The sequence below is a fragment of the Lycorma delicatula genome, chromosome 6 (assembly GCF_047948215.1).
Source record: "Lycorma delicatula isolate Av1 chromosome 6, ASM4794821v1, whole genome shotgun sequence".
Taxonomy (NCBI): domain Eukaryota; kingdom Metazoa; phylum Arthropoda; class Insecta; order Hemiptera; family Fulgoridae; genus Lycorma; species Lycorma delicatula.
In genome coordinates this window covers 135,962,413-135,989,202 of record NC_134460.1, presented here as the reverse complement: position 1 = coordinate 135,989,202, position 26,790 = coordinate 135,962,413, and the positions used below count along the sequence as shown (strand labels likewise).

Genomic DNA, 26,790 nt, shown 5'->3' with positions numbered 1-26,790 from the left:
GTGTGATACCTAGGACTTCATTTAGATCGGGGTTTCACCTGGATGTGTCACGTGAGGATGAAAAGAAAACAACTGAGTGCCAGGAACTGTATTGGTTTCTATGGAGAAAGTCACACCTCACGTTGTCCAATAAAGTTCTGATTTACAAAGTTATCCTACGTTCAATCTGACTTATGGCGTGGAGTTGTGGGAGATAGCAAGTAACAGTAACGTAGATATTCTAAAACGCTTCCAAAGCAAGGTATCGAGAACAATTGCAGAAGCGCTATGGTTTACACGAAATGATGAGATTCATGAATATATGGAAATTCTGACGGTTCGTGAAGTTTTGAGACAGCACAGTGTTCTATACCAATAACGTTTAGAAAATCACATCTACCACTTAGCGATCTATCTGCTTGTTAACAGTGGGGTCGTCCGAAGGTTAAAACTTTCTCCACGTGCTTGACTTAGGGGCTATTTATGACAGTTTACAGTTGCTATCGCGAAATCTAATGGTTATTTTTGTTTTTTTTATTTATTTATTTGTTTATATTTAGAAATCGTTTTGTTCTTTGTTCGACTACTATTGCTTGATTATCTTTTTGTTTCTTTTATTGACTATTTATCTGTTTATTGGAATTTTATTTGTTAATTGTTTGTTTTATGAACTATGAAATGCTGGCAGACATTTTTTTCTTCTAATGAACTTTAGGATTACTGATAATTATTGTTACGGATTGGCTTATTATGTGAGAGTTCCTTAAGAACCCCCCGGTCATTTGCTTATTATTAAACTATTTGCTTATGGTTCCACTTAAGGAGCCTATTTTAAATATACTGGTTGTAGAACAAAACAAGAATTTAATTTTTAAAACTTTTTGTTTAATAAATAGAATAAAAGTAAAAACTTTTCTAGAAAAAATGTATTTTTTCCGGTTTGTGTATTTCTAGAGTACGCGCTTAAAAAGAAGTAATTTGTTTATGGTGGTCTTAAATAGCTTATGATTTGTTTTTGCAAGTAAATGTAAGTTATAACAGTTTATACTGTAGATAAAGAAGGAATTCTTTTACTTCCCCGCAGGTGGTTTTATTATTTTAAATGTTTACAGTTCTATTTAATAAAATCAAGAGAACGAAAATAAAATCTAACTATTTTATTATTAAAACAAAATATGTAATTTAAATCTTCTCTTTAAATATCTCAACAAAGAAATATTCATTTTAAATAAATATATTTATATTCATTATAAATAAATATTCTCCTGAAGTATCTAACAACGATAACGCACAGTAAGAACATAGAAATCCATTTTATTAAATGGAATTTTTGTATTTTTGTTTCCATTCGTCTTGGATGAAGATAAAACCTCGTGTATGTGTATATATATATATATATATATATATATATATATATATACGCATATATATCATATATGTCACATATATCACATATATATCGTATATGTATATATATATGTATACGATTTCATTGGCTCCTTTGAATCAGACCTAATCCTCTTGTTCGTGTTAGGTCCTCTCAATTCAGCCCCTCTAAATAATCTCTACAGTAGATGTATCAGAAACTTTTCAAGATTTTCTTTTCTTTCTATGTGAAAATCTGTAAGAAAATTTTATTATGATAAAACGATTGTTGTTGCATATACCAGTATTCTATTTTTCTTATCCTTTTATATATGATGTTGACTCTTTAACTGAAATAAAAAAGTATATGTATACAATGATGTTTATTAATAACTTGCTAGTTTTTTTTTTTGTATAATTTCGTGAATGCTAAACCATCAATTATATTTTCGTTTTAAAAATATCTTAAAAGCCCTGCCGTATTTATGACACAAATTTTACGTCAGATTGATCAGTATAGCCAATTGTTTCAAATAAAAATAAAATTTTACTTGGGCAGATTTATTATGCTATCCTCATACTCTTAAACCAAAAATTCAATCGTATTATATGAACATCTGGTTATAAAATATTACATTTCTAGCGCTTTTATGAGATTAAAATAAAGCCTGTCACAATTGCAAACGCGCGTGCACACACACACACAGTTTTCTTCATTTCAAACTTTATATAGCCATTCTATTTCAATTACTCCTGGAAAATACTAATCTCGAGGCCTTTATTCTTAGTATTTTGCGTTTGCTGCCAAAAACTTTGTAATGTTTTACAAACTATTTTTAAATTTTTCTTTTTCTTACAAAGATATCATCTTGTTTTGCAATTTCATGCCTAATTCGTAATTCGTATATCCGTTTTGTTTTTTCAGCTATAATTTTATTTCTGCTACATAGCAACTATGTATATATATATATATATATATATATATATATATATATATATGAAAGGAAAGTATATAAATTGCTCCAGAATTTTGACTGTCCCGACTGCTCAAAATAAAGTTTTAGAAAAAGTTTCCTTAGAATAAAGTTAGAAAAAAATGAGGGTAGTTTATGGCATTTTGAATTTTTGTAAAATGGTGGTGGAAAATTTATCTTTAGTATGATAAATACTAGTTATTAATTTATTAAAAATTGAAAAATTATAAGTGAATCAGAATTATAAGTGGGAGGATATTCAAGATTATTTGTAAAGTTTCTTCGCGTCATACCTTGAAAATCGATTGACTAAAATGTTGAAATTTGGTAATAGGTTTTGGCTGAAAATATTCCAGTTTTAGCCTGCATTTTTTCCCCACCAGATTCACAACACCCTATTTTTTTCTCCCGACTAGATGCTCCGGCGGTGTTAGCCAAAAATAAGGGACTGATTCAGGAAATAAAAGTAAACAAAAAATTTATTTGGATTAATCTCTTACCTTGTTTAATTTTCCTCGCCATTTTTGTGTTTTATCAATAAAAATATATATACCTTAAGAATGGATTTAACCATTTGAAATACTAATCACGGCCCCGACCACTCCTGACCGGAATGTTCACCAATTTTTTTAACATTTTTTTATCCAACTGTAAGTATATGTGGTTTCCTGCAAAGTGTTGGTCCAAACAAAAAACGATAAAAAATAAAACTTATTGTAGATAAATTCCCTATTTTGCTTTATTTTCCCTCTGTTCGCCAGTTTTGGTTTTTTGAATAAAAATTTATGTATTAAGAATGGATTTAGATATTTTAACGAAATTTAGTGTATATACCCAACAGTAGTATCTAAAAAATAAACAGTTTTGAAAGTTATACCTTTAAAAATTTTATAGTAACGGCCATTTAAATTTTTTAATCATTAATAGTTTAAATATTAGTTTTATTACATAATGTTACGTAAGATAAATTGTTATGCTTTTAATTATGAACAAACTGACACCTTATCTGTTCAAATCAGTTGGTAACCAGTTACAGTATTACGGGAATTGTTAAAATGGAACCCAAAAATTATGCAAAAACTGTTTAAAAGTGTCAGGCTGAATAATGTTTGCAGTCTGCACTCCTACAGACAAGCGGGTAAGGTAATTCCCGACATCACATATATTAATTTTCTTCTAATAACATTAAAGAAATTTTATATTAACAAGCTTGATTTAATTAAAATGTTTTTCTTACATACACGGCATTATTATTTTTGTATATTGGGCTACTTATTGTTAAATTCAGTATCAGTTAGTGAAATATCACCAGAACCTCAACGAACACTGTAAATTTGTTATCTAAAATTTATTTCCAAATTGTTTCCTATTTGTATTTCATAACTTTTTTATCCATACTTTTCAAGTTTACTTTTTAATTATCGTAAATTTTCTATCTTTGTTATACTTTCTTATTTAAATAATTATTTTTCTCTTTACTTTGGCGTTGTATTAAATTTATTATATTCATATTTACAATATTTTCAAAAAAGAATTTCTTTTATCATATATATATTAAAAAAAATTGTGCTGAAAACTTATTTCCATTCCGTCTGGGCATTTTACTGACGGATCGGACTGATTTTTTTTTTTTATTCTACTCTGAATGACCCACAGATATGTCATCAAGGTCATCGGACTCCAAACTTGATTGTCCTCTGAGAATTCCTCAAAAAATCCTGATCTGTTACTAAATGGAGAAACTTTCCGAGGTTATTACAGAAAAATCACTTTTAAGGTCTTTATGACATGATCTGCGGGCCTTTTGCGACCAGAATAAAATAAAAAATCTGCCCGATCCGTTCAGTAGAACGTCTGGATTGACTAGAAATATCTTTTGAGTACGCATCTTACTGTGTAGTAAAGGAAAAATAGAATCAAAGGATTGTGGGTGAAACGTGTTGTAAATGGAATAGGTTTTTAACACTTTTTAAAATATATAACATTACTTTGTAGTAATAACGCTGTGAAGCAGTACGGATCCAGTTGGTGTTTAGCCGGTATAGGTTTATAGCCGATTTTTTCAAACTTATAACATTATAACGCTGCAGAACAGCAAGGGGCCACTAGTAGTCATAAATCCATCCTTCATAGAATTTATTTTAACTCATATTTAGTTTCCGTTAAAATAATACTATTATCAGCGAACTTTGTTTTCTTTTTTTAGAACTGTTACTCCGATTCTTCTAATTTTTTTTCTGGGTCAGTTCCTTTACTACTTCCTTCATATAATTTTGGAAAGCATCAGGAGACAAAATAAATCTTTCCTTCCATATTTTTATTTAGAATCTTGTTTTTATTTTTTTCTTATTTATTTAAGTTGCTTTATTCTTAAACATAAAAATATATTTTCTTTCTATTTATATTTTAAACCGATTTTCTTAAAACTTTTAAACAATTTATCACGGTTAATTTTATTTTAATGAAATATCCGTTCAAAATTTAATTATTTTTTAAGACCATAATAATATAACCGTTTATTTTACATAAACGGGTGAGATAATTTTAAAATAAATTTATACGATATTAGTGAAATTTTTTCATAAAAGAAAAAAATATTTTCAAAATTCATTTGTTTGCTTATCAGTCCTTTATTATATACAGATATATAATATTTTTCTAAAATATTTCTTTTATTAAGGTTATTAGAAATTTCAAGAATTTTAATAAAATTACTTGGGTTGTAATTGTGATTATGTTCTATGTGATATGGCTGACAAAATTGGATCGTTCTATGCGTTCTTTATTTATATAATTGATGTGTTCATAAATTCTAATCGAATAAGATTGATTAGTCATCCCAATTTAATATTTAGTTACCCACTAATAGATGCTGTTAGAATTTTAGTTATTAAACTTTTATTCGTAATGCTAAATGTAATTTTGTTTTATACCATAGAATATTACAGCTATATTAGTTAACACGAATTTAAATCGATGATATTGACTCTAATTAATGTTCTAAAATTAAAAAAAAACCTGTGAGATGAAATGGATTAATAACCATAGTGAATTATATAAATCGATTAAAATAAAAAGTTCAAATATCGTGTTGAAGAATTTTTCATGAGAAAAAGTAATGTAAGACTTATACATAAGATTTTTTTCTTAGTTAATAAATTCATACTAACAATAAAACTATATAATGAATATATACATATAAAATAATAACTAAACTCTATTCTTTGGTTAGAAAAATATTAAAAAACAAAATAAGTTAGAAAATTATCCAAATTAATAGAAACTTTTCTAATGCAGTTCATTAGGTCAACAACCAAACAAACAAAATAACAAAAAAAAAGCAGAAAAACATCAAGTGAAATGATAAAATCTTTAGTAGGGGGATTTTTGTTTTTAGATTAGTTGGTGGGGGGGTTTATAAGTGTTTGCTGGTGTTGTTTTATGTCATTTGTGGTTGGTTTGTCTTGATAAAGTCCTACATCTTGGACGAAACGTCGCGGTTTTCTGCCTTGTTTTTTTATTTTGTTTGTTTGGTTGTTGACCTAATGAATTGCATTAGAAAATTTTCTATTAATTTTGATAATGTTCTAACTTATTTTGTTTATATATATATATATATTCATCTCTATTTGCCAAAATGCATCATTAACAAAGAACTAGCAGGAAAAGATGAGTAAAAAACCATAGGAGAAAAGATATTCTTAGATATTCTTGAGAAATTTATTCTATCCCGCTATTATTTTAAATAAACGTTACTCGTCATTTAGATATGCATTTTGCAGTACTACGTTTATTATGTCACCAAAATGACTACACACCAAACAACATTCATTGTACATTATAAAATTATAATAAACTTTCTTGTTCAGAAGGTTATTTACCGTTTATGAAACTCAGCGGAGTTTTAACGAGTAGCATAAGCCGACTTTTCTGTGTGAAAGTAACTTTGAAGAGCTTGCTTTTTCCATCTTAAATTGAGCGTAACTCTAAAACGACTCTACCAATCTCCACAAAGTTTTCACATGCACAACTTCAGATACACTATTACATTACATCTAAATCTTGATGTAATTAACCTAGTAGCTTCGGAAATTTCTGAGCAACAGAATCTATATATATTACCCGGTCTGTAATATAATATATATATATATTACCCGGTCTGGGCTCGCCTCGCTCGCCACGATTCTCCACGCCTTCGTTATCATTATGGTTGTGAGAATATTAAACTTTATACACATACTCATTAAGAACAGAAAAATTAGTCATTTTACTTCATTATATATTATCTGTTGCCATGGTGACAGAAATAAAAGGGATAAATTTTATTTAATGATTGTCTTTAATTCACAATTTCACCCTCAATAGGGCTAGAGTCTCAATCTATGAATTAAATCCTTTCCTGGAATATCACAAAGGTATCATGAAAATTTTAAAGCAATCGTTAGGTTAGTTCTTGCATTACGCTGTGGCAAACAAACAAAGAGACAAACTTATGCATTTAAAGATATATAAAGAATCCCCACCTTAAGTAAATTGTATTTTTGTATTCTTCATACCTAAAAACGTAAAGAAAGTTCATGTTCACCCCGTAATCCTATCATGCGACCGAAAGTTCTATTTTTTGAAACCATTCAGTTATTTAAATTTTGAAATATCGCACAACTCTAAGTAAATGACAAAACCCATTTAAGTAGCAGTACAAGAGTCCTTAAAATTTGTTTAATATTATTTTTAATATATACTTTACAATCTGTTCAAATAATGAAAAATAACGAACCCTCCCACCGCCCAATAAGATGTTGATAATATGTATGACATGTAAATGAGATGTAGTCTTGTACAGACTCAGGCTGACCGTTCCTGAGATGTGTGGTTAACTGAACCCAGTTCAACAAAGTACACCGGTATCCATCGTCTAATAATGAAATTCGTATAAACTTAATAATTTCTACTAGGATTTGGACTTCAGAATCATCGACTTTGAAAATCAACATTAAACAAGTGATTTGCGACTACGAGTTTACACTAGACCATCCCCGTGGGTCAAAATTATACATTATTTTTAAATTATTCTAAAATTACGTATAAAACTAGATTTTTTTTAGTTAATAATTTAATAACGGTAGCTGTTATATTTACTTCTGTACAAATTTAGGGTCTATAACTACTCTTAAAACATTTAGTTGTATTTATAATATTACTATTGTTCAAACATTTTTTCTATGCTCAAGTTTAAAAAAATTAAACCTCTCTTCGCGCGCTTATACAGACACATCTTCTTCTTCACTTTATCAACTCCAAGTTGGGTAAAGCCTCTCAGGAACAATCTCCATTTTACTCTATCCTTTCATATTTACTTTTGTAATACCAACGGAACATCTTCTATTCTCTTCCTTCTCCTTATTCATCCATCTTTTTCGTTGCTTCCTTGCTGCCGCTTTCCTGGTGCAGTTCTACACACACTTTCTCACTGCCACCTTCTGATTTTCCATTCTCATTACATGTCCAGACCACCTCAATCTATCTCTTTCGATCTTTTCTGTCATCCCGACAGTTGATCTAACTATTTCATTCCTTAGTTCATCCTTCCTTTTTTTCCAATAATTCTTCACTAGAATTTCATATCCGCATCCTCGATTATCGAAATTCCCTATTTGTCTACATCCATGTGTTTGCTCGAAATGTTAGGATTAGTTGAAAATATGTTTTGAACATTACTTCTTTACACTTCTTGGGGACTTCACTCCATATCAAGCTTCTTATCACATGGAAAAACCCACAAACTTGTCTTATTCTCTTACTCTCTTCCATTCTCCTTCTTTCCCTTTTCTCTCAGCACATTATTTTCCTTCCTGTGAATCTCATCCATGACTATTATAAATAGAAGCTGTGTCAGCAGCTTAATAGCGAACCACTCAGATGTTCCCAATTTGGTTCTCACTCTCACATATATAGTACAAAATTATATGAACAAAAACAACATAAGTATAACATTGGTTACGTATTTCATGAACACCCCGATTGTGTTATATACTACATTCAGTATGTACTGAATGTATCGATTATGTAATCGATTGTTATTGTGTTCCAAATTTTCACTGAAGTTCCCTCCATAATTATTAGTTATCTTATTTCATATTCCTTATCCTTTCTGTTTTAAATTTCCTGGCGAATCATTTACGAAATTCCATTTAATTTATCCTATTGTTTAGTTTGCTTTCCATCTTTCTATCATAAACCAACATTTGCTGTAAGACTGTCTTATAATTAATATTTCTCGTTTTATAATAATAGTTTTACCCCACAAAGTAGCTGTTAGCTTAGTTATAGCGCACTTATATGAGATATTTATACCGTATAAAAAATTCCAAATCTGCCCTGGATTCGAACCAGGATCTATCGGATAAAAGTGGAAAACGCTACCATTTCGTCATATCTGTCAAAAACTGAAGTCAAATTAAAAACAAAGTTCTACTTTTCAAGTATTTTCTCCTTCTACAAATAACTCATCGGAGTCGTCCGATGAGTTATTTAAAATTAATTTTAATATCCATATTTATAATTATCAGAGACCAGACACTACTATCTCTGATTAGGAATACAATACAATGTATTCGTTTAATATATGGTTGCAGTTCATAACTGTGACAATGAAACGAAACCTTAACATGACGTACACTACCATTATGTTTAAGTAATACTTTTGTTTTTGCTAAAGGAGACCAATACAATGGCTAGGAAGTTTTTACTCGTAAGATGATATCCATGTAATTCTATTTATAGTATATTCTATATAAAATAATTTGAGAATGGTGGAAATACTACAAAGAGAGTGTCAATAAAGAACTGTTATTTTCATTAACATATAAATCGTAATATAAGATATAAAGATATAAGATATACGTCTGCAAGCTTTAGTGGTTTTATTGTAACATAAAGTAACATGTAGGATGTTAAATATAGAATAATATATCGGCCAAATGACCACTATGGCTCCATCAGCGGGTGTCCATTCTTTTAGTAAAATTTTCAAGTACATATTCACATGTCTGTAAATCAATTTCTTCAATACAGTGGAGAATTTCGCTTTTTAGTTCTACAAATGTCTGTGGGTTATTGGCTATACAAATCTCTGTATTACTCTTCAAATAACCCCAAAAAGCAAGGTATTAGATTGCACAACCTTACCGGCCAGTTCTAATCTTCAAAAAAAGGAATTACACGACCTGGTAATTTGGTCTGCAATAATTGGATGGTTTCGCACCGTGCAATAATAATTGGATTGTATGGCAGGTCACACCGTTTTGTTGAAACCATGTATCTACCACGCCCTAATCTTTCAAATCTGATAACAAAAAAAATTCTTAAGAATTTCACGATAACGAACAGCATTCATCGTCACAATGACACCAGCGTCGCCCTTGAAAAAATAGGACCCAATTCATCTTCAAACTTAAATTGCTCACCATACCGTCACTTTTTGTGTATCTATGGATTACATATGAACTAACCATGGGTTTTCACTGATCCGCTTTTGACAATCTTGTTTATTCACAAAGCCGTTAAGGTAGAAATGAGCATCGACACTAAAGATGGTTTTCCGTTGAAATTCATCATCAATTTCCTTCTGTTCCAAGACCCAACTGACAAAGTCTCTTTGTTGGTGACGGTTTGTAGCAAGCAGATCTTGCGTGAATTGAATTTTATGTACAAAGAAGGTCTTCTGTCAAAATTCCCTGTAATGTAGACCGTGAAATGTTTAATTGCTACAATCAATGGTATATAGATGTCTTAGAATTAATTGTTACACTCTCACCCACCGCAGCGATATTTTATACAGACAGACCGAAAAGTTGACGCGCATGCAGTGTATCAATTTTGAGGCGATATGTATGCTCACATTTTCTAATTAACTCTTCAACAGTTGAACGAGATGGGGCATTGGGTCTACTGAAATGAAAACGTAATTTTTTCACTGTTTCCGCAAAACACTCCACTATTTTTATAATGGGTTTTACACCAAACTTGTTCTTTGTAGTGGAACTATTATAAATTTAAAAGATTTCTTTTTTTTATGAATTAATCAAATATGTCAAATAATCACGTTTGATTTAATTCTATAATAATTCGAAGTAGGTTATTTATAATTTGTTATTAAGCGTATGTAAAAAATAAATTTACGGGGCGTCAGAAGTTCAAAATTCTTAATTTTGTCATATTTTTGTTTTTTCATTTTATTATATTTAAAAATCTTGTGATTAATTTGATGTATTTTATACTGCTGTACGATGTTCATTTCTATTATTAAGAAATTTTTAAAATTTGTGCTGCAAATATATTTTTCTCCAGTGTTCGTGACGGTGTTGAACCAGATGGTTACAGATTGTGTCCTAAAGAAATAAATAGTTGGTGTAAATATAATAAACACTTGGTAGATATTCATCAACCAACTTATAAACACAGGAGAAGTATCCCTAGGGCAATTTTGAAAGTAATAAAACCTGTTTTTCAAGCTTTATCACACCGTAATTTATTGAATAAGTGCATTCATAGAACTACGCAAAATGTAAATGAATCCTTCAATAATGTAGTGAGTGTGAACAGTGCTTCTAAAAAGTGTATTTATAAAAAGAAAAACTCTTGAATTTGGCGTGTATTAGGCTGTGGCTAAATTCAACAACGGAACGTTAGTTGTTGTGATGTAATTCTTAGACTAGGACTTCAACCTGATATTACATGGTAAAGGCCATGAAAGAACTTGACATAAAACGAATCCGACGAGCTGAAAATCAATTTCATATTACTAGACATTAGCCACAAGAGAAAAGAAGGTTGCCAAGAGAAAGTTGGAGGAGGAGCCTAAAGAAGAATATGGAGCTGACCTGTTTTAAGTTGGATAAAGTTGTATTTTACTTATGTTATATTTTATTCTTGCAATTTTGTGAGTTCTACGATTTTAGACCAAATGAACATTTTCTCGGAAACCAAGTGACCAATCAAACCCAAATTTTCAGGCATAAATATCCATACAGACATTTTAAGAAGAGATATTTGTTGAAAACAGTTTTTGTATGTTTTTACGCAGTTAAATTGACCAAAATTTGATACATGTAGCACTAGAATAAAAAAAAACATTTTTATCTATTTTTTAAATCAAAATTTAAAAAATCATCATGTTAAAATATGTATCAATGATACGAGTAAACAGCACAAAAAATTTCAGAATTATCAGACTAATACAAGCTGAGAAAATGTTCCTTATGTTAGTATGGGGAAGATAGGTCGGAAACAGAACTCCTGACTCCCCTTAAAAAAAGTTTACTCATAATACTGCACTACAACGCACAAAAAAAAAGATATGAATATAAAATATAAACATGAAACGGCATGAATATTTAACAATATTACGTATTTTACGATTAGTTGAAACAATTAAAACGAAGAATCAACCAATAGAAAAAATACATTTAAAAATTAATTACTCTGTTAAATTTTTAATAAAATAGTGGAAGAAAATTCATGCTCCAACTTCTTTTTAATCTTCGAGAAAAATTGTCATAATTTGCTTGACAAATAGCCAGTTAATTCTGAAAATTTGGAGTGAATTATTGTACAGAATATAAATTTTTCATAACATCTTTTATGAAATTAAATTTTAAATCAAAATCTAACGTATGTGAGACATAACATGGAGAATCGGTGATTAATGAAAAAAGTTCTAGAGGAAAGCTTGAATAAACTTTAAATTAATTTTTTAGAGCACGGTTAAAAATGTTACTACCATATCTACAGATAGGCGTAAGAAGTGAATTGTTAAAACTAAAATTATTGGTTACTCGATTTGTATATCAACCGTATTACCGAAATCCTAAACTTGATCAGTTAAATAACAATACTAAAATTCATAAATAAATCTTAAATTAGCTACATAATTATTTTTTTGTAGGATTGAAATAATAGAAAAAAATGACCATTTAATATTATTTGAATCAGAAATAAACCAGCGTTTAAAAACAATGAGCTTCTAGTTAATATGAATTTCAGTAATATATATTTATAATTATCTTTTAACGAATAAATTTACCTTGATAAATAAACAATGTCAAATAATTATTTCTATTATTCTACAACTGGTAGATTAAAAGCATGGTAAATTGGTTGTTTGTAAAATTAATGTAATACATGTTTTATATCTTCATTTTACGTATTTGCGTGAAAGCGTAAGTACGCTTGTTATATGTGTAATATTTAATTACTTTCATGATAATGAGATTGGAATTAAAGTTACCTCTGTAACTCTACAATGTTTTATTATAGATTATAACCACAAATCATAAATGATATGACTGTATTAATATTGATTGTGCGCGTTTGTTATAATATTTAATGCATTTAAATTTTATGCTTTAATTTTGTAGGATATCTAATATTTTGAACACTATGATCAAAACGTATTATAATAAATAATGGTAGATTCAGGTGGTATCGGAACAGTGGTATGCGAGACACGTTTTTGCGGTAACTACTTTAGTAGCAAAAATTAATTTGAAATGGACTGCGTAGTTATGTCGAATAAAAAATAGGAATATGTAATAAAATTCAAAGTTTTTAACCGAACTGAATGACAACATAAAAATATTTTACAATTTATAAAAATAAAAAATATATATATTGAGTGATTTCTCTATACTAACATTGGGAAATTTTAATTTGTATACAACTGTACTGGCTGTGGGAATTTAAATATGGATATATTTGAATTGCCCGGATTAAATGATTGAAGTTATCATTTATGTTATCATGAATATCAAAATAATGGGTATTAATAGGATGAATTTTGTAAATTCCGAATGGATTATGAAGTAAATACTAAATATTTATAAATATTTTTGTAAAAAGGACTCACTTTTATTAATCCTTTCGTGATCTTTTTGTCTAAAATTTTTTAAATCAACGGAATCATCGTACCAAAAATGTACCACAGATATAAAGTATAAAAGTACCGCCTTCTTTGTGAACAAACGTAAAGCGTTAAAAATTAATTTTAATTTTTTTTTCTAAAAAAATAAAAGCTCTTTTTACTAATAGTTTTTCGTAGTTACAATTAGTACAATTTGTACAATAGTACAATTCAATTATTAACTTTATTAATTTAACTATTCAAAATCGAAATTTTAGCATAAATTCAGTAAACTGTATGGTAATACGCTAATGTATTTTAAGTCATTTTGAGAAAGAAATTTTTTTCTATTGTCAAATTCTAGACTGTACAAAATAGTGATTTTCACAATTAAATTTTGTTATACATTTCGACTACGAAATATAATTTAATGCGAAATAATTAAGAACTAATTTCATTTATTTCTCACTAACTCTGTTATAAAACTTTATCAACTGTCACTTAAGTTCATTTGTCTTCTCCTGGAGTTCATTTATTTCTAACAAAAAAATCGATAATTTATGTTTTTGAGTAATTTATTAAAAAATATTTTTATAAGTAAATGTTTAAAAAAATATAAAATTAAAAAAAACCTGATATTACTCTTCAGTAATATTAACTATGAGAATCAGATTAGTAGTAGAATTTAAAATTCTGTTCTGATATTAAAACCGTGAGCAGAAACTAGAATCCTTAGTTCAAATTACTTTATAATTTCTAATTTTCTGTTTTGAAAATAAAACTTACCTATTTATATAATTCTACACGTCTATGAGTTGTTTAAGTTAAGGATACAAAATTTCGCTTTCTAAGTTCTATTTTTTTATTGTTAATGTGGAATTTAAAATTTAGAGGAAAAGATTAAAAAAATATCCAATGCAAACCGAAATTCTTTAAACGATGTAATTTGATATTTTAAGCATAATATTACGTTAGGCAAGAAATACGAATTTAATATTCTTTAATTATATAAAATGAATTTAAAATACTTAATAATGTTTTACCCTCCTAGGTTCCGTTCTCGGACGTACTCTTCGAGGAGAATTTTCTTGTCACTTATATTTACTCGAGCTAATCAAGCAAATATTTATAATATTCGTATATAAGTTTTTAGTTCCAATAACTCTTAAAATTATTAAAAATTACTCTTTTTTTACCTATAGAGTATTTTTTTTGTGAAGTTTTTAAAATCTAGTACGAATTCAACCCGGTACCTTCACTGTATCATGCGAATAAGCTACCGCTTGCGATACTGAGGCAGTCATTTAAAAAAAGAATTTCTAAAGTTTAGATCTATTTATTATTTTAATTTTAAAAATCTATATTTTTTATAGTTGTGATATATGGTGTAGACAGACATCAAAGAAATTCTACTGTCGATTATTTCGTTCAATCCTTTTATCTGTAAGGTTATGATGCTTTGACTCGTTATGAACTTTTATTTTACTTAAATACCTTCTATTTTTACTTAAATACTATAAAATATTTTTACCCTTATTGATCATGATTATATAATTATTTTTTTGTAGTAATACTATAATGATATATATGATTCTCTTTTATTAATATATTGCAATTTTCTTTCAGTGATAGAAACGCTCTATCCATCAGACTATTCAGATTTCGGTTTTAAACTTTGGAAATATATTATATGAAATAGAAGGTGATTCGTGAAAGCTTAACAACCCCTATTTTGCTTTTCATCTCTGTTCGATCATCAGTCTTTCTTTAGAATTTCAGCATGTCTGATTTACAGGTTTGTTAACCTCTCCTAGAAGATGTCTCTTATTTTTATCCAGTAAGGTGAACAAACTCGGTAGTCTAATTACAAATGCTTGCACTGACACTAAATTTGTTTAATATTTCCACAAAACTCAAATAGTTTCACTTTTTCATTGTGAAACTATGAAAAAGTACTGAACAGTAAAAAAAATTAATGAATATTACATCTTTATTATACATCTACAACGCAAACTAATTTCTGTATATTCGATCTGACAATTTTTTATAAAAAGCAACAAGTAATAATAAAAAAAGTAAAGTAATAATAAAAAGAAATTGTAAAAATTAAAAAAACACGACCGCCAAAAAATAAATAAATTGAATTAAAAAAGGACAACTAATCGAAAAAAGAAAACAATAATATGGAAAATTAAGGACAAAACATCGTTAGGCAGTATTTAATTAAACAAAACAATGATGACCAATCAACTTTCAGACAGTTTTAGTTTGTTTAACACGCGATCGGTCAACCTGCTTGATTTAGCCTAACGAAAAATGGTACTCAGAAGAATACTTTTTTATTTCGTATCAAACCCCAGCTATGCATAAATGACTATATCTGACTATTTTTCTTCATATTTGCATGATGATTCACTGGCGGGCATCAATGTTAGGCGACACGGAGGCGCACCATCTCAGAGTAGTTAGTAGCAATCTACACAGTTGTCGATCACATCACTCCTACTGTTAGAGTTCTACACGGTTGACCAATTTTGTTCGTATTTTTTGAGGTGCTTTTTTTTATTATTTATTTTTTATAACTTATTTAGTGTTGATTCGGTATTTGCGTTATGTATGACTGCTTTTATCAGTGAAGTAAGTAAATTTATTACGGCAAGAAAACCTGATTATGGAATCAGAAAATGCTGCACTGCTTGAAAATGAAAGTGATTCTTTATCTGAACATTGAAGTCATAACCCGGATATATAACAATCAAACAGCGAGAACGAACAAGAAAATAATGACACAGCGAGCATTCGTTTTTCTTCTCTAAGGACTGCTGTTCGTATAAAAAGACCAGTACAATCTGGACTGTAGTATATCGGAAAGGATGGAATTACTAAATGGCAAGCGGATAAATCATCTGCTAAAAAAATACCAAAACAAAATATTGACAAAAAACTCCCGCGAGTAAAATCTGTCGAAGATTGTACACAGATTTTTGATTGTCGGAAAATATTTTTTTGACTAAACTTAAGTAAGATTGTCCAATTTACAAATGTGCAACCCGTAGCTAACTATTCTCGTGAAATCTTAGATTGACAAGTTTCCAGGAAATCTTACCATTTTTTGGAGTCTTGTACATGTTAGGCGTGAAGAAAGCCAACCGGCTTTCTTCACGCCTAACATGCCGCACGCTTTCAACATGCCGAAGTGTTCTTCTGAACATGCCGAAGTGTTCTTCTGAACACGCCGAAGTGTTCTTCTGAACATGCCGAAGTGTGGAAAGATGACAGTACCAGCACTCTAGCATTTTAGAACTCTGATGCCCGAAAGATAAATTCACCAGCTAATAAGAGCCATTAGATTTGACCAGAAATTCACTCGAAACGAGTGTAGAAAGTATAAAAGGGTAGCTTTGGTTATTATAATACATGATCATAAAAAACTCAATGTAAAAAAACACATAAATCCATTTTTAATTTTTTTTATTTAAAATATAAAATTAGGTAAACTGTAGTGAAACAACTTTCAAACAAAGAAAAATTAATAATTAAGTCATTTGCCAATTGAAAGTAACGTTGTAAGGAAAATAATAATAGCTTATGAAGTGTTAGATTTCTCCAAAGAAATCTAACACTTCATAAGCTATATTATTTTCCTTTATAGTTGCTTGCGTGCTAAAATAAGATTTAACCCGGGTGAATTCTTATTCGGTCCTATCCCGGGATAGGACCGGGTTAAATATATTTCATGTTGTAGAAATAGCAGGCATTTATGTTTTTCTATTGATTAAGCTCTCACATCGATAAGAGAATTTTATTTTTCAACGAAAATATTTAAATGCAGTCAGGGGGCTACGAATAGTATTGTCCTATATTAAAGAGGTCTGAATAGCAATTATTCTATATTAAAGAGCCTCCTGACTACATTTAAATATTTTCGTTGAACGATAAATCTTTCATATCGATGTTAGACCTGGTGAAAACTTATTCATCAAAAAACCGTAACTCCAATTGTCTCACGCGACTCAGTGCTACGTAGGCCTGGGCCTTGGCCTCGACAAAGATGTGAATGCTCAGACCTACGACAGCTCTATCTAGGGTAGTCCCTCGTAGTTTATGCATAGTCACAACCCAGCACAATATTGGTGGGAACATACGCCGTTCTACTTTGCCCTCTTCCTCTAAAGCATCAAATCGGGCTCGATTCTCAATCCGATGCCGACAGCATTACCTCTAATCGTACTTTCATCAAACTCTACAAACCGTTTGTGGGAGCTCGCCACTCAGGCTGCTCTCGGCGTAGAACAAGCCACTTGAGTTTTCTGAGTATATCAGTTAATTTTTCTTCTAGTTTGGTTCCATCGTGATTTTGTATTATACTAGCAAATACCCCGTTTGAATTTTGAAAATCGGAAGATTTTTTCCAAAGATATAAAAACATTTCCAAATAACCGTGTTTGTTAGATCGAGAGAGTACGTGATGCATGAAAAAGTTAGCATTCAACCTACTAACAAATACTCTGTTGAATTTTGAAAATCGGACGATTGTTTGCAGCGATATTATAAGAGTACCCCATTGCACCTCCCAAAACAGTCCATTATTATTAAACACAATTTTTTTTTTTTTTTAATACTAGCCCAGTGATAGAGGCTCACAATTCATTAACTCAGTTTATTAAAGTTTGTCTTTCAACTGAAAAATCTCCACTACTGCATATATATATATATATATAGCCTACGACAGTCGTAGGCTCTCTCTCTCTCTCTCTCTATATATATATATATATATATGCTAGGCTATATATATATTATGAAGACTTTCAATGCGATGTCATACATCTAAATCGGTTTAGCCCGTTGAGCTACGGTGGAACAAACATACATATATACACCCGAAATACATTGCACTCCTTTTTGGGAAGTTGTGTAATAAACAATATTTAACTGAAATTAACAGTTACATCCAAAGAGACCGTTTATTTAACTGTACATATTAATTTTTACACAATTATACTAATGATAATACCACAACGTACAGTTTAAAGTTAATTGACACGGTATAATTTAATATTATATTTAAATACTCTTAAAAATTTTGTTGATAGAATAATACGACATTGTAACTTGTTAAATTTTATTTAATATCAGTTAATTCCCCGAAGGGATTATGATACCGTTAATAAATACCGTTTATTGATGAATTAAGGAAATTGATTTTTCAATAATCCCTGAACCAGACAAAATTAAATAACTTTAATTTTTCACTGCAGTATTTTTTATAAAGTTTTTTATATTGTTTTGGTAAATAATTCATTATTTTGGTTTTAAAATTATATTACTTTGTTTTATTAAAAAAAAAACAAAAAAAAACATTGTAGGTAGTTGTTTCTTTTATTTTTTTAATTTTATTTGTAGATAATTAAAATGAGATGTTTTTACTTTTATTTAAAAAAAAGATGTAACTTCATATAGTGAAGTAGTATATGTAACTATAACTAATTGCAGTAGTAAATGTAAGTTCATACACAAAAATTAAATATTTCAGCCCTCTACTTTGTAGTTCTATCTAAAGCAAATGTTGCAGTAAAGTACCAAAAACAAATTCGAAATTATTATTTTTAATGTTCGATAACGAATTTCTTGCTATGCAAGTACATTAAGAACATAAATGTCAGTAAAAGGATGTAATAATAACAGTAATAAAGTATAAATTTATGTTGATGTTATTGTAGTAAGGAGCGAGGAGAGCGTTCAGTTTCTTTACTCGTATAGTGTTGTGATATTCTTACTCCCATAACTAAAGGTTAACTTCTCTCAGGCATCACAAAGTAGCTTTTCATACATATTCAGAACGGTGATACTATTCCTTGCATCTCCCTAAGGCAGACACAGACACTTCGTAATTGCTTGTATTCTCATTCATTTCATACACTGTCTTGTGTCAACATATACCAAATATTCACGTTAACCGGTGGCAGTAAAGAGGTCTTTGTGTTTAATTAATTTTCAGGAGTTCAGGTGGTTTAGATATAAAGTCTAGTTAATAATATTATATTTATATTTCTCCATAAAAATCATGGAGTTAAAAGTACAATTAGTTACAGTGTGTTGCGTTTTCATAATTCTAAAGTTAGAGACTTTCAAAAGCACATTATATCAAAAACATAAATCTTCTTAATTAAACTACTTTAATTTAAAAGTAATTCAAATAGAACTGCATAATTATTTAACTACTAGTTCATTATTAAACGTGAACAATAAAGATTATTGAATATTTATTTTGAAATTTAACCTGAAAATCAATTCAGTCCCTACTTCTTAAAAAAACAAAGGCAAAAAAAAAATTACCAACTCTTATGTTATATTATTATTCACACTTTTTTTGAATTAATGTATAATACAATTCAGAAATTTTTTTGTTAGTATGTCAATACTTTAAAACTAAAAAAATCTTAAAACAATCTAAAATCTTGAAATTGATTTTGCTGTTTACCTCTTTTTTCTATGAATTAAATATGTTTTAAAGTAAATATTTAAAATATCTATAAATAATTATTTATTTTATACTGGAACTTTATTCTGTAATTACTTAAAGAATCAAGATTCATTAATTTACTAACAAAAAAGTGTATTTAGCACACTGCTATGGATCAGCTTTTAAAATTTAGGTTCTAAATTGTTACTCAGCAACATCGGTTTTCTGGTATAGTTGATCTGCGAATCTTAAACAGCAAAGTAGTAATAAGCTGCCTGTACTAGAAATCAAATTTAGCATGATAAGCAGATTGCGTGCAACATCTCATTTATATTGCATTACGTATATCTCAATTCATATTACTGTGTTCAGTTCTTAACTGTAAAATACGAGTAAGCTCATAAATATCTTCAGAAATTGTACTTCCCATAATAAAAAAAAAAAAATGTAAATATTATATTTTAAAACTTATCTTCCAATATATGAAAACATTTTTAAGTTGAATTATTAATAAAGAAAAATAAATACAGTGAAATATTTTATTAAACTATAAATAAAATTATGGTAAAATTATCGTTTTTAAAATTATTTTTTTGTAAATTGTAAAAATTAATTGAAATACTTACGAATCTTGTAGGTATCCAAATATATAATTTCCAATTAGCCCTCCAACGCCTAGAAGTACCAATGCTAAAGTAGCGTAGAAATCTCGATGGCAGACAATTTCCCACTATAAAAATAAAATAAAATATAAAATTAGTTTAAATTGTACATATATTTATTTTTTATAGGTAATATTTACTAAATACTATATCTTCCATGATTTTTATATTTCATTAAAAATACAGATTGTGTATTTGTTTAATTCACGATAACGTTTATGTATACAGAATGATTCCAAATTCCACGGCAATGTCTCGGGGAGATGATTCTACTCGTATAACCAAAAATAAGAAAAAACGTCAATATAAACATAGATCAGAAAACTGTTCGTTAGCGAGTTTCGGCTCGCGAAACATTTAGCCTTGCTATCTGTGAAATTAAACCGTACTTAAGTTCTTCAGGTACAAATTCAGAAGTATATTTGTTGCTTCCTTATGGTTTTTGACCTAAAAAATTGAATAAAAGTGCTCTATCTCACACAGGTTTTAAGAAAAACGGGGTAAAACACGAAAATGTTTTGTCAGAAAATACACTTTTTTAAGTTTGGAATAAAATAATTTTGTTAATTTACCAAAAAAGAGTTTCTAGTTAATTTTGTAGAAAATTTAATTCTGAGAAAATTGATGTAAATAACGTTTTAATAGACGTTATTTACATCAAGTTATTTTCTCAGAATTAAATTTTCTACAAAGTTAATCAGAAATTTTTACCTGTTTATTAACAGCTGTAAGTTAACAATGTTATTTTTAATTAAGAATTGTAATCACTTTTATTCAATTTTTTAGGTCAAAAACCATAAAGAAGCACCAAATTTATTCCTCGATTTGTAGCCGAAGAATTTTAGTACAGTTTAATGTCACAGAGGAGCAGAACCCAAGGCTGACTGATTCGCGAGCCGAAACTCGTTAATGGACCGTTTTCTGTTCTATGTTTATATGACATTTTTCTTATCTTTGGCTATAGAATCATTTCCCGAGAGATTGTTGTACAATTTTGAATCACATTGTGTGTGTGTGTATGTGTGTGTGTGTGTGTGTGTGTGTGTGTGTGTGTGTGTGTGTGTGTGTGTGTGTGTGTGTGTGTGTGTGTGTGTGTGTGTGTGTGTGTGTGTGTGTGTGTGTGTGTGTGTGTGTGTGTGTGTGTGTGTAATTTACCTGATTCATGATAAAGAAATTCATCTAAACTTTTATTTAAATAATAATAGAAAATTTTGAAGCAAGCCCAAATTAAAGAAAAAATATTATTGCTATATCATTCGTTATTAACTGTCATATGTGTTTTATTTACTTTTACAATAATTATGATGAAAAATTATTTTCTTACTATTAAATATTTTACGGGTAAAACTGAATTTTTTTTTGTTAAAAAATAATACAGTTAAAAAATATTTTATATATATGATTATTTCTACCTATGGAATATTTATTATTTCTTACCTATGAATCCAAGTATAAAAAAAATATATTATAATTTCTGTATCTAAATTTTATTGATTTGTACTGCATAATATTCCTCTTTTAACCTTGAAAATAGTTAAGAATTTTATTTCTTTTTAAAGTAACGTTGGCTGTTTGTTATATTTTAAATTATGATTTACGATGAATTTTTAATGATTACCTATTCTAATGAGTAGAAAAAAAACGACAATTTTTAGTGGAATAAATACGATTTAAAACTAATCAAAGTTTATTTGAGTTTTATGAACTTATGATTTTTTTATTCAAATAGCCAAAGAATATTAAATGAATTTATAATAAATAAAATTCAATTTAATAGGCTATTATTGTGTATAGTATCATAGGGTAATAAATTATTTAATTTAAAATCAATAGTTGTTAAATTTTACAGATTTAATATTTATTTAGCTGTAGAATTAATATCAGACATTTCTATGAAAAATAATATTAAAAAAGGTTTTTTAAAATCAAGTTTAAATCAAAATGATTATTCAATTACTTCCTTGTTACCTTTGTCATAATTATTAGTTTTATTTTCAGGAATTTTACCGCTTTTTTAATATAATTTTATGAAACAGCAAAACTTGTTCGATTTAGAATTGAAATTAATTACTGTACGTAGTCGTCCTAGTAGCTATAAAACGACACTTTTTTTATATTTACCAACCGTAATATTTTGCAACAAAGTAGCTTAATTTTAAACCAACGTAAAATATTGACCTATAAATTTAATATCGGTAATTACTGTAGAATTCAACGTAATTGCTTTTTGAGAATTTACTCAATCAATTAATACGCTGAACAATTATTTATTCTAACCGGTATTAAAAAAAAAAACTAATACAATTATCAATGCACGTCATTTTTTTTTAAAGTATTAATGACACAAAAAACCTATGACCGTATGTTTTATTTATTTTGTTTTACAAAGGGATAGAATAATCATATTAGAAAAGATTTATCAAATAAATTATGTTTGATTTCGTAACAGAACTACGCACAAATGTTTTATCACCCCGTTGAAATTTTTTAGATTCATCTTTACTAAATATCTCATTTTTTTATGGGATGATAATATCTTGAGTTATTTTCTCAAATTTGTTTTCTGAAAACAAATAATGAAATAATAAAACTACATAAAATAATAATTTATATAAATAAAAACCATAAACTTTAATCAAAATAAATTTTTAACGATTAGTGAAGGTATAAAGTTCTCTCGTTTAAATAAGAAAAAGGGTCAACGAGGCCTTCATAGATAGGAATTCATAAAAATGAAATTATAAATGAATAAATAAAAGAAAATGGAATAATATTATTATTAGTATTTGCCATGGTGTTGTTGAAAATGTCCAGCATTTACATAGAAGTAAAAATATATTTTTTTTTAATCAGGACCCTCACAAAAGGTAAAAAAAAAAAACAAAAAAAACGGGATTATATTTTGATTAATAGCAATATTTTCTTCTTTTTTTTATGAAAGCTGCGACGGTAAAAGTAAAAGCTAATATCAAAATAAAATAATTTCAAGTGAACGATCGACTTATAAAAAAAAATATTAAAACAATATTTACATAAATACTATAATAATTTAACTAAATAATTTGAATGAGGTTCTAATTTTCCTGACTCACAATTAATCGTAAAAAAAAAAAAAATAAATAATTCTTAATAATATCAAGCGTTGGGAGACTAATCTCCATTACTATGGCGGAAAATAAATTTTAGAAATCTGCAGGGATTTTCATTACACTAGAATATAAATGAACTGTGAAAAAAATTAGCGTATTATTTTTAATTAAAAAGTTAATTTTACGTAATAAACCTATAATTTTAATCTTTAATTCTAAAAATTAGAAGAAAGTTTTAGTACATCTGCTAAATATCTGCTAAATGTTTTTGTGTATTTTTATTATTTTCATTTGTTTTTCATTCATTCCCCTCTGTGCCGTTAACATGTCCAAACTAGTTTACTGATGTATAGTTCTACGTTCTACTTTTTCATCCATTTGACTTTTTAATTTTTATTTTTTTAATTTTATCAAATCCTCGGTTTAATAAACTTCACTTTCTTTCCTTATTATTATTAAGACACGTTCTTGTATCTGTAATATATATCATTGTTGTTCTCACTTTATTCTAATGATTAATCTTTAATAAAACGTTGCAAACTATCCCAAGGCCATTTCTCTGTGTTACACTTTCTTACGACAGTTTACTCATTACCTAAACCATATATTTACTACGTATCCGTATATCTTGGCTTATAAATTCGTTTTATATTCTGTGTTCCACTAAATCTACCTTTCTTGTAAAATAAAATAATTTATTCATTAGCACAGAATGCAGTTTAATTCAAACTAATCCTTTTTTAATTTTATCTTACAAATATCTCATCTCACTATTACATAAAAGGACAACATCTTTTTCATTTGTTCCCACTAACCGCGAAAACTTCTGAATCAATCATTACGAGATTTTAACCATAGCTTTCTTATCATCCCCAGAATGTTTACCAAATTTCAAACGAATAAATAAATAATCTAGAACTTGTTTCGCTAATTTTAATGTCAATCGACCGGGCTGGTCTAGTGTCTAATCTGGTGGTGACCGGCGAAAACTTACGCGAACAATGTAGCACTCTGTAGATTTTTATATTCTGAATAAAGAAATTCAATTACGTTAATTCATAAACATAAATGACATATATTCGACTTTCAATTTGGTATTAACATTTTAATAACGCCTAGGTTTGCGAAGTCATAGATAGGAAGAAGAACTTCTAGGGCTAATAGAATTTATGATCGTAAAGTTTATAATCATTTATGTTGTAAACTAGAATTTATGGCGTACAATCTCCGCCAGAGCGTTCTCAAAGACTTGAAGAGTAAATTATATATCGGTTCAACCTTCGAGAAATATGATAGCTCTCAAATCAGTTTTTCATTATCATCCTGAAATTGACCATCTGAATTTGAATGATATTCAAATTGGTTACATGATTAAAATATGTAACCATTATAATGCAAAAAAGGAATAATTTTTTTTTTTTTAATAATAATAATAATCTTTATTCCACAAAATAAACAGATTACAAATGAAAATAAATTTATTTACAGTTATAAATTCTTAATAGATAAGCTTAGTAAACATACAACCAAACAATATAAAATGGAAGTAAAATAATAAAAATAACAATTATCACATAATCTTGTGGAACTAGGTATCCCCTATAGTAATAACTACATTGGAGATTACCATCCAATTATTTTCAGTGAGTAAGATAATAAACTAATCATTTATTGAATGTTGGTTAAGTGTGGATTTCCAAGTTGGATTTTAAAATTAATTACGCGATGCAAGTCTTGCAGTACTATAATTTCAGCTAGTGAAAAATCATATATACATACATACAGATTAAATAAATCAGAACCATAAATACAATACAAGAATACAGCGATAAAATTAAAAATGAAGTTAATCCTAGATAAAATTGAAAGAAAAATAATGATAACAAAAATAAAGATAATAAAAATATGAAACTTCTAGAGTTATCGATTACTAAATTAAATTCCTGGATTATGATGCCTGGATGCAAAGTAGTTTTTGAAAAACTTCAATTTCTCCTAATTTCATTAAATATTTTACTTTGGGAACACATATTTTATCTAAACACATTTTATTTTGAGCGCTAATTTGTGAATAACAATAACTCAGAAAACATCAGCTCACACATAATTATAAAAAACTATTTCCAATTTTTGAAGTTCTGTACCGATATAGCGCGGACGAACCCGCGACGCGGGATGTGGTTTTGTTTAAAATATAAAAATCTGCTGTAAATGTATTCCAGCATTTTTTTAAGTACAAAAATGACACAGTAGCGTAAATTTAGTTCAGGAGAGTCATCTGTAACTTCACTGAAGCAGAAGAAGATGTAAAATAACTCTAAAAAGCTCTTCTAGATATATATAATAAAACATATTTAAAATTAAGACTTTTTAATTAAAAAAAAAGTTACTACACATCATTATGCTAAGAAATAAATAAATAATTATTTTATGATTACTGTGTTACCCAAAGTAATAATCATTTATCTTAATGATTTATAATTATTTTACAAATAATTTAGAAATAAGTTTATTTATTTTATTGTAAATACCCTCCTTGCTAATTAGATTTTTCTTTTTATCAATTTATTAGATGAAGACTTTTCTTATAGTAAAACTGATTTAATACGAGGTGCGACAATAAAGTAATGAGACTGATTTTTCTTTGCAAGATGTGGCAACCCTGCAGCTTGCGTAGGGACACCATCTATGACCTTGGTCTATAAGCTACTTCTAGTCCAAGCGGCACATTAATGCAATTGCGCAGTCGTGAGTTGTGCTGTAATAAGTGAGCACGTGTTTGTGTCTCTCGTCACAGAAATGAAACCGCAAAATATTGCGCAACGTTATGCCATTTCTTTTTGCGTTAAATTGGGTAAAAACGCGACAGCAACTTACGGTAAGCTTCAGAAGGCTGTTGGAGAGGAGGTTATGTCAAGAGCTCAAGTTTTTCGGTGGCATAAAATTTTTAGTGAAGGCAGAACGAATGTTGAAGATGAAGACCGCAGTGGACGACCATCAAACTCACGGACAGATGTCAACTTGACCAGGGTGCGTGAAATCGTACGATCTGATCGAAGATTATCCGTGAAAATGATCGCAGAAGAACTCAACATCAATTGAGAAACGGTTCGTCTAATATTAACTGAAGATCTTGGTATGAGAAAGATTTGTGCAAAAATGGTCCCCATAAATCTCACACAACAACAGCGAGAAACACGGAAAAATGTGGCAGCCGATCTATTAGAGCAAACGGAAATCAATCCAATTTGTTGAGCCGTGTTAGCACTGGTGATGAAGGTTGGTTTTTTCAATACGATCCAGAGACAAAACGCCAAAGTTCGCAATGGTGCTCAAAGGGATCACCAAGACCAAAAAA

General features: G+C 28.6%; 1 protein-coding gene and 1 long non-coding RNA gene across 2 annotated transcripts in view; one reads left to right on the top strand and one right to left on the bottom strand.

Moving 5' to 3' along the window:
- Positions 1-26,790, bottom strand: part of Balat (Beta-alanine transporter) — a 923,597-nt gene that overhangs the window by 433,355 nt on the left and 463,452 nt on the right. Inside the window, exon 3 of the mRNA XM_075369712.1 lies at positions 20,308-20,411. Within this exon, the coding sequence (XP_075225827.1) occupies positions 20,308-20,411 (104 nt within the window). The remainder of the gene's footprint in view (positions 1-20,307; positions 20,412-26,790) is intronic.
- LOC142326981 (uncharacterized) overlaps positions 1-26,790 on the top strand; it is a 432,491-nt gene that overhangs the window by 45,365 nt on the left and 360,336 nt on the right. The window lies entirely within an intron of this gene.